Source organism: Hydra viridissima, unplaced genomic scaffold, assembly GCF_058129835.1.
Source record: "Hydra viridissima isolate aposymbiotic clone 2 unplaced genomic scaffold, HvirCarnegie_v1 scaffold_3, whole genome shotgun sequence".
In the NCBI taxonomy this organism is placed as follows: Eukaryota; Metazoa; Cnidaria; class Hydrozoa; order Anthoathecata; family Hydridae; genus Hydra; species Hydra viridissima.
Window position 1 is genome coordinate 8,816,081 of NW_028324302.1, and position 17,064 is coordinate 8,833,144.

Here is a 17,064-nt window from a genome sequence, read left to right on the forward strand (position 1 = left end):
TAAAATTATTGCTTATAAAAACACTAACGAATTCAAACTTACACTAACGAATTCAACTTTTAAAGCTTCAACGCTTATTAACACAAAACAACTCCACCAAACCTTCCTTCAATTTTACTCATTAATAAAAATATCTGGTATTTCAGCTAGGACAGCAACAGAGAGCACTACTGCTTCATTCTACAGCTTTTTTTTGATGTTAACAACTCTGTCTACAGACGTGACACTTGAGCTGGTGACACGAGCTTCAATCACATAAAAGTTACTTTGAAAATATGTTTTAAAATGTGTCAACTCTAATTTTAATGTAATTTTTTATTATTTATTATGCATTAAAAAAAAGTAAAGTACTTCTATCAAGGATTAAACTACTTGGGATTAGCAAAAGGTCTGAGTGGTGACATTCCACGGACGTGACTTGTCACAGTCTGTGGAACATATTTTATTCACTGAAAATATAATTTTGGATTGGGTTAGATTAGTTTAGCATTGTATGAGCTGTAAATTTATTATTTGTACACGTTAAAAATAAGTGGTATTAACTTGAAAGAAAAAATTAGTGGTGACAGTATACCTTCCTGGAGAATCACCCGTATATGAATTAAAAATATTTAAACACGAATATCTCGGGAACTAAATAAGCTACAGAAGTGATTGAAACCATTTTGAAAATAAAATATATTAAGGAACACGATGCATTTTAAATAAAAGATCTTTATTGGCTATAAAAATTGCTTAGACTCCCTACTAATATCATATCGATTTAAATGAGGCTCTTTACTTACAGCATTTGAAAAGTAATGTGAACTAGACCTTGTTCCTTTTTGTGACTTAAAACTGCGTTTATATTTTTTAGAAGCAAATATTTCTTTTATGGGTGAATCGTGAAATCACAAAACGGCTAAGTGAGAGTAAATCTTGAGATTTTAGTGAAATATCTCAATAAATCTTTTACTTTTAGAAACCTATCCTTATTAATAGGCAAACTTTAAGTTTCATATCAGGCTCCAAATTTTTAGGACCATCACTTTTCAAATTGTTAACGACTTTTCTTTTAACACCAGTTAATATTACTAAACTCTTATAATTTTGAAGGTGCCAAAATCTTTTACTACAAAATAAACTAGTGATTCAAAGACTAGACAAACTTCGAGACAGAAATAAGCCAATAAGTATGTTCAGCAATTTATTCATTTTCTTCACTTCGCAACTTAGCAGCACCATTAGTGACTTTAATTGAAAGTTGATTTGCCCGTTCGACTATTTCTTTTCTGTTACGACTTGAGACACATCGAGCGATTTCAGCAGCATATACACCTTTAAGCATCATGAGTAGTTCAAGCTCCTATAGTGTAAACAATGTTTAAAAAATATTTTTTTTTATCACAAAGCATTTAAAAAAAAAAAAAAAAAACTATTAGATAAATTGCAAAAAAAACAATGTCCTGATGCTTAAGAAGTTGTGACTGTAAAAAGCACATTTTAAGACATTAAATACATAATTGTTATCATGACATTATTAAATAATGTTAAGGTGATTTATACTAATATTGTTTACTCTTTAAACATTCTAGAACATTTAAAAATTTAATCAGCCATCAAAATATCAGGTCAGAAATTTAAAGGTCAGGTCACAAAATCAAGTATACAGGTTAAAGACCAGACCACTGACCAATGTAATTGTTTTAACCGAAAAAAATTCAATCACTAACTGAAAATTAAGTGTCTCAGTTAAAATGATGCATTAAAGCAATACAGTTACTCAATTAAAGTGATAAAAATTTTTTTTTCAGTTCACAACAATCTTCAAGAAATATGATATGAATAAACAATTAAGAGTGTCCACTTGAAAGTTTTCAACTAAAATAAAGAATTATAATTTTTTGAACCCCACTAAGGTTGACACTATGAAGATCACTTACTTTTTTTTTTTAAGTTAAAAATTTAAGTGATTTTTATTAATTGTGAAAAAAAATGTTTTTGAGAATAAAATTTTCAAGATAATTATAAGTGACACTAATGGTATTTTTATGAATATAATTAAACTAAATGAACTAAGTTAAAATGATAAAAGAAATTAACTTCTTGATAATAAAGTCTGAGCCGTAGTGGTCAATTTAGATGATTGATTTTAACTGAATATCAAACATGCTTAACACAGGAAGATCATTTGGCAGCTCAAAATATTTTTAACACGAAACTCAAATATAGAAAATAATCTTTAAGATAGGTGTATTTTAAGCAATGATAGATGATAGAAGAAGGCTGATTTTTCAGTTTGTGCTATATTGGCAAATATACCCATTACAGAAGTTAAAATTTGCTTTCAGCTTCTTATTTCCAAATAAAAGTTTTTTTTTTTTTAATTTTTTTGTCAAAAAAGATTAAAAGAGTTTTTTCACCATAGGTCTTTTTACTATTTTACAAAAACTAAATGTGTCAGTAAAAGTGTTATAAAAAATTGTCCCACTTTTAGCTTGGAATAAAAATAAAAGTAATGTTTGATTACACTTTTATAAATTCTAATGCTTTGAAATCCGTTAAAGTTAGCAACAAGCCACAATACAGCTTGAAAATTTCAATCAGCATAATTATAACAGAATGAGTTGGCTAGATTAAATAGTTCTTGATTCCTAAAAATTTACAGCAAAAAACAGTACAATATAATATCATCAAAGTTTGTACTTAAAACAGACAAAAAAAAAACTAAAAAAACATACTCTTTATACTGGTCTCTGCTGTTACTAGCTATATGCAATTAAAGTAGATAAGCAATTTTTACTTTGCAATGTACTTGAAAAGGTAATCAAACAACATCAAAGATAAAATTCACACAATTAGTCCAGACACATAAAAATACTTACTAATACTTTAAGCAACAGAAAAAACAGAATTTACTTAAAACATATTTTACAGAAAAAACTAAACCCTATTTTTTTATACCTGGTAAATAAAATCTAAGAAAACTAATCTGACATACTCCAACAAGTTAATATTCAATGTTGGATATTAGATTATTTCAGTTTTTGAATACAAAATAGTTTTTTAAGAATAAATATGTTAACAAAAACTTAGAAGTCTTTTTGTTAAATAAGAAAATGATTAGCAATTTGAATGAGCAACATTTTCTCAAAACCTCTTCTGTGAATTGGATTGCATTTAGTTGACAATTTTAGAAAAAACATGTTAATGATACTTGCAGAGAGCTCAAAAGCTCGTACTTTTAATTTTACTTGTTCTAAAGAATGATTAAGACAACTCCTTTTCAATTGTTGGGTATATAAAGTCACAAATAAAAGAAACAATTAAAATTTTCAATCTAAGTGTAAATCAATTTATTTTAAGCGTCATAAACTTAATATTTAAATCCAATTTCATTAGATGTTGAGGTCAACTTTGATGGTTTTAAATGGAACAATTTAAAAACAAATTTTTCAAATATGTACCTTGATGTTGTGGACAACAAATTTCTTAAAACCGTCAGGCATAAGATGACGGGTTTTAGAATTGCTTCCATAGCCAATACTGGGCATTAAATACTGTCCTTTGTAACGTCTTCGAACCCTGTTATCAATACCCTTAGGCTTCCTCCAGTTTGGTCTTATTTTTACATAACGTTCAGATTGATGACGAATAAACTTTTTCGTTCTCTTTTTGGTAATTTTGGGTTTAACTGCTGGGACAACCATGGCAATTGCTCTAAAGTAAAAAGTTTGTTTTAATGAAGCTTTATGGTTGTTTATCAGAGTTACATTTTTTAGTTCTTTAAATTTCAGTACCTTCGAGGTTTTTATAATTTATTATGATTACATTATAAAAAAGACACCATTTAAAAATAGATCTTTAGTGCTTCCATACCATAAGCATGAAACTAAAAGCTTGATACCATTACTAAACCTTTAACTCTATGAAAATTTACATTAGTGATGCACACCATGAATCAATGTGAATCATAAAAATTTCTAATTGATGCCTAAATACTTATTAACCATACATTAACTACTAACGCGAGTGGTCAGTAGGTGCTTAACAGATAACATGATTGACTAAATTATTTGCTAAGATTCGTAACTATAGGCACGATCTAGGAAATAATTTCAAAATAACGCCAGAGAATAATCAAACAATTCATAGGGTATAGTTTGATACATAAAACCAGTAAGATGCCAATGATTTGCGTCGACTATATACTTACAGACGATTTCACTCTAGCTTCAGTGCTGATTGTTTATTAAAAGAATTCCGCAGATGTCAGCCTGCCATTATGGTGAGTATTTTACAGAATCGCAAAAAACCGCAGCCTTAATTGGCTGCTTTTATTTTTTTTTGAAATAAAAAAATTTCACATTTATGCAGTTTTCACATTTATGCAGCATTTACAAAGACTTAAAATAACGTTTTCAAAGAGAATTTTGAAAATGAAAAGTTTAGTTATAAAGTAATAACATTTATAATTAGTACCTTTTTCTCTGAAAAATTTTTTTTAAAAGTAATAGAATAACCAAGGGTCGATTCTATAAAAATTTAGAATTTTGGAGTAGTGTATACAAGCAACTTCTCCAAAATTCTGCTTAAAATCTCAAATCTGGCGTAACTACGTTATTTTCAAAACGAATTCCTATTTTCATAGGTAAATATATATATATATATATATATATATATATATATATATATTTAAAAATCAATAAACTGAGATGAATCAATAAACTGAGATATATATATATATATATATATATATATATATATATATATATATATATATATATATATATATATATATATATATATATATATATATTTAAAAATCAATAAACTGAGATGTTGTAGCATAGATTTGTGAATTTTTTCAACAACTTAACTGTGACAAAGGCTCTGCGTCTCAAATCATGAAGTATTTCTTAAGGATTTTTTAATAAGAGTTAGCAAGAAAAAACTAAGCGACACAAGATCACCTCGGTCTTATCTTTTAAAGGATTAATTCAATCAAGACCAACTTTGCAAACCTACAGTTTTGTTAAGAAATAACAAGACACTTCTTGTTATTGATTTTTAACAAGTCTAGTAAGGTAAATGTGTGTCATCTTATTTTAAGATCAGAGAAATAGTTTCAAGAATTCTAGGACAAGACGGAAAGTCTTATACTATGAAATCGGAAGAGGTTTTAAAAAATTGGATTTTACTTGCTATCATGAAAATAACAAAATTCTTAATTTACGAACGTCATCAGAGTAATTTTAAATGATAACGTCCTCACAAGAAATCTTTAGATAATCTTAATGATTTACCATTTAAGTATAAACAGATCGGCTTGAAAATAAAAAACATCAATCAACAGTGTAAATGTATAAAATAAAAACTTGAAAATGCATAAATAATACATATCGGTATTATTAATTGATCAACGTCGTTTAACAAACCGTTAGAGTTACTTTAGTCAGTTAATCAAAAAGAGAATCTTTCAACTGATTAAGGACAGTTCTTGGCACCTAGTAACGTTCCCAAAACAATATGTCACTGACATCTTCATTGAATTCTCTCTCTTTTAACTTAAAATGTTCTATTTTAATTTTCTATCATTCAAAAAAATATTCGTTTAGTTATTCTAAATTAAGAATTATTTTGATTTTTGGACAAATTTATTACAAAACGTTTATCTACAGTTACTAAAAATATAAAAGAATTCTTAAAACTGACATTTTCTGCAGTAAAAACAAAAGGACATGGCTAAAATTATTGTTCCTGTCAAAGTTCTCTTTTATTAGATCTTTGAGCAACAACAGCAAATGTTTTCACAAAAAGCCATTTCAAAGGAAACCATTGCAAAGGACAGCCATTTCAATGCCTTTAAGTATAATTGTTAAAAATGCTCGAGTAGATTTAAATAAAAAATAAATAAAGTAAATTTTTGTATAGAATCCATTTTTTTTAATTTGCAAAAAATAAAAAATCTTTAATTTCAATGTAAATTTACGCTTGAAATATATTGAATAGGATTGACTCCAGTTTGAAGTTAAATAGAGTCTTTTGTTTTGAAAATTTGGTTCATACGGGCAGAATTGCCCAAAAAATGAAAAAAGACTTTCGTGCACTTTTAACACTTTTGATTCTCTATGTGAATTTCTAGCTATTTCTCTTTCGATATTTCGCAGCAAACACTTAGTTGCAATTGTAATTTTTTTCTCCTCATAAAAACTCTTCTCTACATAAGTTTTGTGTTCAATTTTTACTTCACAAAAATGCCTCAAATACCGTTATAAAAAAAACCATCTAAAACTATATTTACAAGATTTTTAGTTAAAAGATACAAGGAAATTACGTCAACTTCTTCTCCCCTTTTAAGCAATTGCTTCCGCGCAGTGCAATTATACTCTCAGACCTTAGAACTACTAGATTGTATGCCACGGTGCATAGGAACATGCTCTTAGACCCTGCAACACGTCCCCAGAAACTTTTTTTGATTATCATTAGAAAACATTTCCTCATTCAAAAAATTGTCGAAGACAGCTTTTTTTAGTGGGGGCCTGGGAAGAAATCACATATTTTAGGGGAGTGCCCAAGAGTTTTGTTGTTCAAGATAGGTAACTAAGAGGCATGGGGCATATTCAAATTTCTAGTATGTTGATACTGGTGTCGAATGAGGATGACTTGCAAAAAATTGGGTTAATTGGAGCTAAACCAACCTCGCCCCGACCCCTAACTACCCCCCTTCCTAGAATTATGTCTCCTTTAATCATAGCAATTCTTTTTTTGTTCTATCATAAACCATATCGAAATTCATCGAAAAATTTCAAATTTCATTAAAAAACCTCTTTTCTTTTAAGATTTATAACCATGCAAAGCTTAAAATTTCCTCCAATTACCCCATGAAACAACTTTACACGATCTTAGTTTTCAAACGAAAAATATTTTTTGAATAAATATTTTTTAATGTAATTTGAAATCTGTCAATGAATTTTGATCTAGTTTAATATAAAACAAACAAAAAATTGAAAAAGGTTTTTAGGAAAAATGCTCAAGGAGAGGACTATTAGGGGTCGAGTAGGGTTTGCAACAATCGCTTATTACCGTAAAAAAAAAAAAAAGAATTTCTGCTCTTTATGGTGAGATTATGATTGATATGTTACATTTCAAAACCATAATAAACTTTTATTCATAGGAGGTTTATTATTTTACTTTTTACAAACTACATTCCTGCAAATGGAGAGCTACTTTAAAAGTTCTTCTAGTTGTAAACAAAAGCCGCGTTTTTAACGCCTCTATATAGTTTGGGCTTTGCTATCCAACTTTTCTCATTCGCCAGAACATATTGAAGTCCTAATGAATGGATTTGAGAGTTTTTTTCGGTCCAGTAACCCAAGCCTATAGAATATAAGAAGTACAAAAGAAATGTAAGTTTATTTAGTAAATACTCCTCGTAATTTATGCAAATTTTACGATTCAACTGTAGAATATACAATTAGAATATTTAATTATTAACATTAAAAGTTATTTTTTACCAAATTTAAAAGTTATATCATACCGAAGACTCCACCTTTCATGTCGATGAATTCGATAATATGTTGCTCAACTATGTGTACCTTCAAAGGAATTGTAGCCCTTAGATTTCTATAGCTCGTAGAGAACTCTAAATCTTTGACATATGTGGAGCTTAATGATTTTCCAAAACAACCATGGACTATTTTCTCAAAATCTCTAAGTACCTTAATGTATTTGGCAGCGGAAACTCCAGGACCAGACTCCTGAAAAAACAGTTCAAAGCTGTCTATGTTTTTAAGCAACTTATTGCAAGCAATGCCTTCCAAACGATGCTACCCTTGGTAGGAGACTCTACAGATGTTTATCTTAGACAGATATTGGTTGACAAACTATAACCCACACTCCTTGTTTTCAAATAAACTTTTTCAACCTCTTTTAAAATTTTGTCTACAACACCTAGCAGTATATGTAGACCAGGAATATTTTTTTGTTTTTGTCGCCTGTTAACAAAGGGGGATTAACAACATTTGTGTACTTTATTGCTTTTTTTAAATTTGCACCATCAGCCATCCATTGGTCGTACAACCTACACAAAGAGTATAATGATCAGCTTTTTGAAAGGCAGCAGATGACGTCATATAATACGGACAAGGGTGCTTTGATGTTACAGTTTGTTTTCCAACCATTTGAAGCAAACCCTTTAGATCTTCAGATACTGTATATTCTAAGGATGAAATATTAAACTTAACCAAAATAAACCGCAAATTATGGTATTTTTAATTCAATAAAAACAAAATGGCAAATTTAATGGTTTTGAGGACACTTGAATCTTTAAAACCTTTGCACGCATACCCGTCATACTTGCTCAGCTTTTCTGGAATTTTACCAATTTTTAACTCTGATTTTAGGGTTATTGACAAAGCTTTGAGGAATCCCTGCCCTTCATCTACACCTAATATGATACCAACATCATTTGCTCCTTGACTTCTGTGATGAAGTATTGTTGCTACAAGCTCTTCAATATCGTTGCAAAACACAATAGGAATACCAATTATACATCCATAAAAAATCAAAATGAATGATACAGATTGCAATCTTGTTATCAAAAAATATTTTTTGGTAATATTTACTTACCTTTTTACTTTCATTTTATTCTAATAACAATGGGAATTTATCACCATTGAATAAATTTCCAATTATTTCGTTATTCTCAATCAGTTTAACATTGAAACCAGACTCCACACTTTTCCGTCCTGCTTCACTTCTCAGAGATTGTGCAACTTCAATCATGTTGCGATTACTTAGAAATCATAATGTTATTTACAGGTTAGTTATAATCAAATCATAATGAAGTTATTACAAAAATTAGCTTTAAACTCATAACAAAATTATTTTTAAAAGTATTTTTAAGCAACAAAACCTTACCTGGCATATAGTTTTAAGTGAAGTTTGTTCAATTTATCTAAAGAAAAGAAAGGTTTCTTAACCTCAGTCTTTCCGAAAGAGACAGTGAGTTGCTTTGGACCAAAGTGTTCATAGCTAAGGTGTTCCCTGAGTCATATATGCTGAAATCCTTGATAGAACTGTACAGAACTTTTCCTTGCGTTGTTGGGGATGTTGATTTTATAATGATAGTCAAATTCTTTTGTCTTTCTAATTTCGTATAGGGATGTGGAGTTCCTTGTCCCACTTGGGCATAACAATCCTGACAAATTAGTCTTTCTGCAGGTTTATTTGAAACATCATCCGTGCCTTGATAAACAAGGGCCAATATTTTTTCTTTTTTGATTTGCGCCCATTTTCACTAATAAAACATTCACATTTTCTCCGGTATTCAGGTCTACATTTTAACTAAAGTAACTAAAGTAACATCACTAAATTTTAACTAAAGTAAATTAAAAATCAGTGTAGTTAAAATTACCTTCATAATACGGCCGCATAGTGAAGTAAGGATTACTCCCTGCAAGCTTTTTTTCTACATTTCGAGCAAAGCATGGTAGGGAGGTAAGGGTAATCCGCTGACTAACCTTTTATAGAATATAGCTTTTTTTTTTCCCGAGTATAGTTTTGATATGGTTTGAGTAGTCATTTTTCTTTTTATTTATATTTAAATAAATTGTTTCAGCATTATTTATTGGTCATAAATCCTTGACTTTCCTGAAACACCAAATGCAAAACTTTTTAACAAAATCAACATGTTCTTTTGCATGTTTAGGCATTTTAAATGAATGCTTCAATTATGGATTGATATATCGGTCATTGCATGATATATCGGTCATGTCAATCAAATGTCAATATAATGGCCACAAGCATGCTTTCTGTTCGTATGTCAATGGGTGTAAAGAGTTATTATGCAACTGTTAACAATTAGCAACTGCTAGCTTTTAGTAATTGTTAATAATTAAAGGCTAGACCACAAACATTTCTGAAAATCTAAATAAAGGGGGATGGGCATGATTTTGTGGTGTACGAAACGATCCCCCGAATCCTCCCTAGTGTATGGTTCCCAAAAACCTTTTTCAATTTTTTGTTTTTTTTATATTAAACTAGATCAAAATTCATTGACAGATTTCAAATTACATTAAAAAATATTTATTCAAAAAATATTTTTCGTTTGAAAACTAAGATCGTGTAAAGTTGTTTCATGGGGTAATTGGAGGAAATTTTAAGCTTTGCATGGTTATAAATCTTAAAAGAAAAGAGGTTTTTTAATGAAATTTGAAATTTTTCGATGAATTTCGATATGGTTTATGATAGAACAAAAAAAGAATTGCTATGATTAAAGGAGACATAATTCTAGGAAGGGGGGTAGTTAGGGGTCGGGGCGAGGTTGGTTTAGCTCCAATTAACCCAATTTTTTGCAAGTCATCCTCATTCGACACCAGTATCAACATACTAGAAATTTGAATATACCCCATGCCTCTTAGTTACCTATCTTGAACAACAAAACTCTTGGGCACTCCCCTAAAATATGTGATTTCTTCCCAGGCCCCCACTAAAAAAAGCTGTCTTCGACAATTTTTTGAATGAGGAAATGTTTTCTAATGATAATCAAAAAAAGTTTCTGGGGACGTGTTGCAGGGTCTAAGAGCATGTTCCTATGTATCGTGATGCGGATACCACAAGGCTTAAGCAGGCCTTAGGGGCCGTTTTTACATTTCTAACAAAAAAAGGTTTGAACAGTTTAATACAATTATATATTTTCAACTTTATCACATTAAAATGTAATATAAAAAGTAGTAAGTAGTGCATACAAGAACCCGGGTCCTAAAGCTGAGCGGTAAAAAAACAATTTTCTTTCATTAGTATTGGAGTTGATAATAGTTAATAAACGAAAGCGTTTAAATTAAGCTTCAAAAAAGAGGTGTTAAAGACGCAGTTGAGAGATCTCTTTTACACAGCTTTAAAAATGTCTTACCGACTGACGTTTAAAACATCTGAAAGAGACGTAAATTTAGAACCCCAACCGACACAATGACGTCTAAAAGGGGTCTATAAGAAGTTTTTTTTTCAAGACAAAAGAAAATTTTTTTTGAAAACAAAAAAAACTTATTACAAACCTCTAGACTTCTTTGTGCCGGCTGGAATTCTAAATTTACGAACGTTTCCCCACAGTAACAACCTTTAAATGATAGCGTTTATTTTAGTTTAGCGTTTAAATTTAGTCTTAATACCTTGTCTTTTAGTATAAATAGCTTGTAAATTATAAAATCAAAAACGCCTCTTCGAATCGAAATATAAAAAATGATCAATGTAAATGAAAAACAGTAAAAATCTTAGAAACATTTAAGTACAACATAATCGGTAAGTATTATTTGATCACTGAATCACTGATAATAGAGTTGTTTGAATGATGAAATGTTTATTTATTTTCATTAACTCACTAGAAATTCTTGATTAGTTAAACTGAAAGATGTGTCAATAAATCAGTCGTAGTTGCTTTTATACAAAATACATATATTTAATCATGATTGATTCGGAGACTTAAAATCCACAAAAATGCCTCCTCACCCAAACTTGGTAAAGGGAGAAGGAGTTCAAAACATTTCTTTATCATCATGTTTTTAAAATCGATTGGTGTAAAAACTGGCAGCAAAAGGTTACCAACCGCATTACCTGTGCAGCAGTAACAACGCTTAGCCACTGTAAAATTTTCGCTACACTCTACTGATTTTTTTAAACTAACTTGTAACAACCTTACTTCTTGTAACAACCTTAAATAGTTGAATGGAAATTTCATCTATTTGATTAACATGGTAGATTTGCTGGAAGTTTTATTGCTCGAATATATCAAATAAGTTGTTAAAAAATGTTTCATCGTTTGTTCTGTTAAAGCTAGTGCCCTTTGATAAGCATGCTGTTTGAGGTGCTTACAGCGACAATTTGAGTATTTATAAACCCTTCTAGTTTTTATTTGCCAGAATTTTTTCGAATATCCAATTTTTAGAGAAGCTTTCTTGTTTGCCTGAGCAAATTTAGATGCTAAAGAACAAACAAAATTTGTTGTTTAACCGTTGTATTATCTGGATGCTGTAATTAAATATTAAGTCACCAAGAATCATTTCATTCAATTTAGACAACATTTTCATTTCCTACATAATTAGATAATGTTGAGTTCACTATTCTAAAATAACTGGTAGCTTAGGAAACAGTCAACACAACATATATATATATATATATATATATATATATATATATATATATATATATATATATACTGCATTTCAAAAAAGAATATTAAATGATTGATCAGAAATTGACAAGAAAAAAATAAGAAAAGCACCGTTTTGTGTTGACTGCATATAAATACTAAAATACTTTTGTGTTGAATGTGTGTGTGTGTGTATATATATATATATATATATATATATATATATATATATATATATATATATATATATATATATATATATATATATATATATATATACATATAAATAATTGTTATTTTTATATAGAAAACTCTATAAATGAAAAAATTACTTCAAAAGGAGTTAATGTGTTTACAAATGTTTTTGATTCGGGCTTTGATAGTTTTTATCTTTTCAACCTATTTTTGATAATTTTTTTCTCAACTGTATCCTACGTGCAACTGTTTCCTACGTGCAACTGTTTCCTACGTGCAACTGTGTACCATTTTCCCCTTGATTAATAGCTATATATGCTATATATAATTAAGAGCTTTAAAACAAAATCAAAATGAAAAACCTTCCAAAGATAGATACGCAAAAGCTAAAAGCTAAAACTAAAATGAAAACTAGAACCAATAAACAACCTGAACAAAAGAATTAATAATTCAAAAACCCTTATGTTTTAAAATATTTTGGGAATTTCAAAAAGTTCCGGCCTTTTCTAATAAATTTGCATAATAGTGTTACTTCAAAATGCTTCATAATGACTACTAACACATGTGAACATTTTTTCAATAATCTTTAAGATTTAGTGTCACATGACTGAACCGTTTATTAAAAGAATAAAATCAATGAATAAAATTTTGTAGATTTAGAAAAGGGTCACTGCTTTTACTATAAAAGGAGATTTAGATCTCATTAACCCAGTACCCAGTACCTCAGAGAAAAACCGGTACCTCAGAGGAAAAGTTAAACGGCTACAGAGAAAAATGTTTTTGTGTTAACTAAGAAACTGGCAAAGTTTCGCTCTCAGTAAAAACGTACCCCAGCTTTTAAAGGTAGCATACTCTGTGAAATTAATCGCAACTTTTGTGGCAGTAGTCTTCATTTTTCATTGAGAAAATTTTTTTAAATGAGTTGATGGATGCAGTAACAAGAAGCATTTTGTAAGGGTGAAAGGATGCGAGATTTTTGTTAAATTTTATTTTGTGCACTAATCTAAACGTATCTTCTTTAATAGCAAGCTAAAAGTGAATAGCAAGCTAAAGTGAAGAAACGGAGAGTAATCATCATCTACAATAGTTTGAAAGTTTAAATCAAAAAAGGTTTGGATAAAAAATAAACTTCAGTTTCAATTCCAATACTAAAATTTAGTATACAAGAGTTTTGTGCCTAAGCTCCCCCAAAGAATTATCTCTAGTGCCTAAGCTACCCCATAGGCTAAAATAAAAAATTTTCGTTTCGCCTACTTGTTAAGTGTATGTGTGCAGATGATAAAAGAGAATATCTTAAGGCCAGTATAAAATTAGATGCTGGGTAAATAGAATAAAATCAATGAATAAAAACTGGGTAAATTTGCAATATTTCCTGTCCTAACAACTTTTGTTTTGATTAAACATAATCTTATTGTTCAATTCAAAATTTTAATATTTTTCATTCGATTAGTATGTGCATGAGTGCGCGTGCGTTTGTCTGTATAAATAAGCATCAAGTTTCAGATTACACAACAATTATAAGCAATATTTTAACCAGCACATTACTTTTTACAGCAAATAGTTAAATTTACAGCTAATCGTTGTTAAACACACAAATAATTTTTCTGAGTTTCACAGTGCTAAACTTGCGGACTTGAGTGGACTGTCTAATAAGCTGAAGTAATATCAAAATTTGGCATTGTTTAGGGTTTGAAAATTGATCAACTTTTGTCTAGAGCCATAAATTTTTATGAATAATTTTCACTCAAAAACGCTTTTTGTTTTAACTCTAGATTTTTATTAACAGAATTTCAATGGACGCATATTTTTTTGGTACCTATAAGATCAATGACAAATTTTCTCAAAGACAATATACTACCTTTTTATGCATAAGTATTTTATTTAAGAAAAATGATATTGAGATCTATACTATTTAAAATAAATTTTCTTTCTACAAGACAAAAAACGACGCTGGAATGAAGACAATTTATGATCAGACATCGCCGCAAAGCAAATATGAGTTTAATAGATCTTTTAAATTCTATTTGCTGTATATTTGAGATATATTCATATTTTTAAAACGATTGTTATCAATTCTTATGTAAAATTTTAAGTAGGGCATTGAAATTGATAATGAGCTAAAAAAAGAAGAGTGAAGTACTAAGTGTGCGTTTCTTGGAAGAGAACCACTTAAACAAATATGCATGAACTAATAACTAACATACCATAAAATGGTATTTTGCCGACATAAAACTAAATGATAAAAGCAGGAGTGTAAAGTAGATGCTAAAAAGAAAGGAGATCTACTAGCGTAAAAAGACCGAAAATGTAAATTTTTTTTAATACAGTTTATGTGATTACAGTTTATACTTTATAATATGTAATATGTTATATATCAGAATATATAACACATATGTATATATATTTAAGTACATATGTAATAAGATATAAGTAAATGATAAATTGAGTATACATAACAAATATAGTACAAGTGCATTGAAATTGTGCTTCCAATTAAGCTGACAGTAAAAATCCACTTGGTACGGCCGATGACGCATACTATCATTTCGGCACATAATGTGACTGTAAAAAATTTAAGAAGTCTCGATTTGTTCACAGATGGTTGCGATAGTTCACTAATTACTTGTTTTTATCTGGATATATCAATTTCACTCGTAAAATTATTTTTGTTTTGGTGTTTTATGTTATTTTTCTTCTCGGTTAAAATTAAGTTTCTTAAGTAAAATAGAAGCAGGTATAAAATTTTAACTTATTTTTAGTTTTATCTCGAATAAAATTGTTTATCAAACTTAAAAAAAAATTGTTTGTCAAATTTATTACCACACCACTAACCTTTGTAAAGAAAAATAACTTTCCTTTACAAAGTATCGTGAAATTTTTTTAGAACTGAATTATTTTTTTTTATATAAAATTTTTACTCTGCTATTTTTTACAAATAAAAACGCTGAAAATTTAGCTACATATAAATTATAAAAATGTCCTTAAAGATGGATGAAGATCAATTCAAAAATTAGTTATATATTACTTATTGAAGTTAAACTTCGATCTACTATTTAGTAACTTAAGCATAAAACTGAGTCCCAAGTTTATTTGTACTCAAGTAGATTTTATAATTATAAGAAATTTTTATTTCACAAATATTTGAGTTTTTAGCGAAAAACAACACAAGAGGGTAGTAAATTAAAATTTCTACTTATTCTTTTTGTTTCTAAATGATTAATAGCAAAGCCTATATTTTCTTTTACAGCTATCAAGTTCCTTACCATTGGTTTTTAATTCTTCCATTAATCCTTCATTTGGAATCTAACTAAAGTTCTGGGTTAACAATCTTTACCCTTTTTAATGTGTGTTCTAAGAAAGCAATTATTTTTAAAAAGAATCTTAATCTTTTTACATTATGCAATTTACAGAATTGCTCACACTACTCAAGGTAATTAAGGTGGTAATATTTAAATTTTTCTAACCCCCACCACTACTATTCTTGCTACCAAAAGGATTACTTTTGGCTTTCTACCACATCTTTTCAGATTTTTTACAGATAACATTCTAAGAATACTTTATATAGTTGCTACTGCTATTTAGAATATTTGCTTTAAAGAATTTAGAGTTATCTTTGTAGCTTTTTTTATTATTATTTTAAGCATCTATAATGGGCACCTGGAGATCCCAGCAGTTCTTTTTTTAGGTTTTGCAAGATTTATGATTTGAAATAAATTTAAATGAAGTAGCTAATATTGTTTATTAACACCTCTAAAACAATATCTTAATTTCTTTTTTCTTTTTTCTTTTTTCTTTGTATCATTTAAAGCCAAGAGATGTTATCAAACTCATCATAATTAAAAATTTGGTTTGGTAAGAATATTTATAGTTGTGCATGTAGCTTATTGAGCAAAAAATATGTATGTTGAATGATGTATTTGTTAACCTTTACCTCTTTTATCAATATTATTGATGATGTAATGTCTTTCATTGTAAGGTTTTTATTTTGTGACATTTTTATTATCATTAAAAATGTTTCCATCAAAGTTAACTGTTATTGCTATAAATCAATAAATATAGGAATCAGATCTTATTTTCAGAATCTAGTTTTCAATTTTCTAAAGTTTATTCCAATCATAATTTCTGTGAATCTTATTTTCCATATTTGTTTAGAATATCTTTTCTAACTATATTTTCTTAATGATAATAATAATTTTCTAAATGTAGTTTATAAGTTAAGAGATTTAAAATGCTTTGCATTTTTTAACATTTTGGTTTTATAATTTGTTTTTATGAATGTTTATTCTTTATTCATAATTGGTATAAATTTTCCATTTGTACTTTATTATATACTACCATTTTTTTAATTTTTTTTTTTTAATAATTTTTTATTTATTCTTTATTATTTTATTATTTTTTTAAAATTATTACTTGCTTTTTATTTCTTTTTTATTACTATTTCTTTAACACAATTTTTTAAATTTATTTATATATTTTCTTTATTAGTTCTTTTTCATTCATGCTATTGCTAAATATTAGTGAAAAATAAAGCAATTCTACAGTATTAAATTTGAAAATATTTTTTAAAAAGTTTATTCAACAAATATGATTTATACAACACCTACAACATTATATTGCTTTTTGTTTACTTTTCTTTGATGTTTTGTTTCATTGTTTTAATATGTTTATACAAAAGAACTTTTATAAATTATTGTGAATGTATTGCATCATTTAAAATTTAGTAATTTATAAAAATTATCAAG

The 17,064-nt window shown here is 28.2% G+C and overlaps 1 protein-coding gene and 1 long non-coding RNA gene across 2 annotated transcripts; both read right to left on the reverse strand.

The window, feature by feature from the left end:
- Positions 1–1,173: 1,173 nt before the first annotated feature.
- LOC145202579 (large ribosomal subunit protein eL32-like) lies at positions 1,174–4,319 on the reverse strand. The gene is made up of 3 exons (XM_080075566.2): positions 4,196–4,319; positions 3,447–3,699; positions 1,174–1,345 (listed from the first exon to the last, which is right to left on the reverse strand). The coding sequence occupies exons 2-3, from the start codon at positions 3,687–3,689 to the stop codon at positions 1,187–1,189; spliced, it is 402 nt and encodes a 133-aa protein (XP_079931692.2). The 5' UTR covers positions 3,690–3,699; positions 4,196–4,319; the 3' UTR covers positions 1,174–1,186.
- A 2,766-nt stretch (positions 4,320–7,085) lies between these two features.
- LOC149890871 (uncharacterized) lies at positions 7,086–9,357 on the reverse strand. Its single transcript, XR_016451355.1, has 3 exons — positions 8,902–9,357; positions 7,520–8,776; positions 7,086–7,359 (listed from the first exon to the last, which is right to left on the reverse strand). It is a non-coding gene; the product is annotated as an uncharacterized LOC149890871 (long non-coding RNA).
- Positions 9,358–17,064: the final 7,707 nt, after the last annotated feature.

Coding starts and splice junctions, on each gene's coding strand:
- LOC145202579 (XM_080075566.2), bottom strand. CDS start 3,689: ATGGTTGTCCCAGCAGTTAAACCCAAAATTACCAAAAAGAGAACGAAA. Junction 1,346..3,446: donor TTGTTGTCCACAACATCAAG/GTACATATTTGA, acceptor TTTACACTATAG/GAGCTTGAACTACTCATGAT.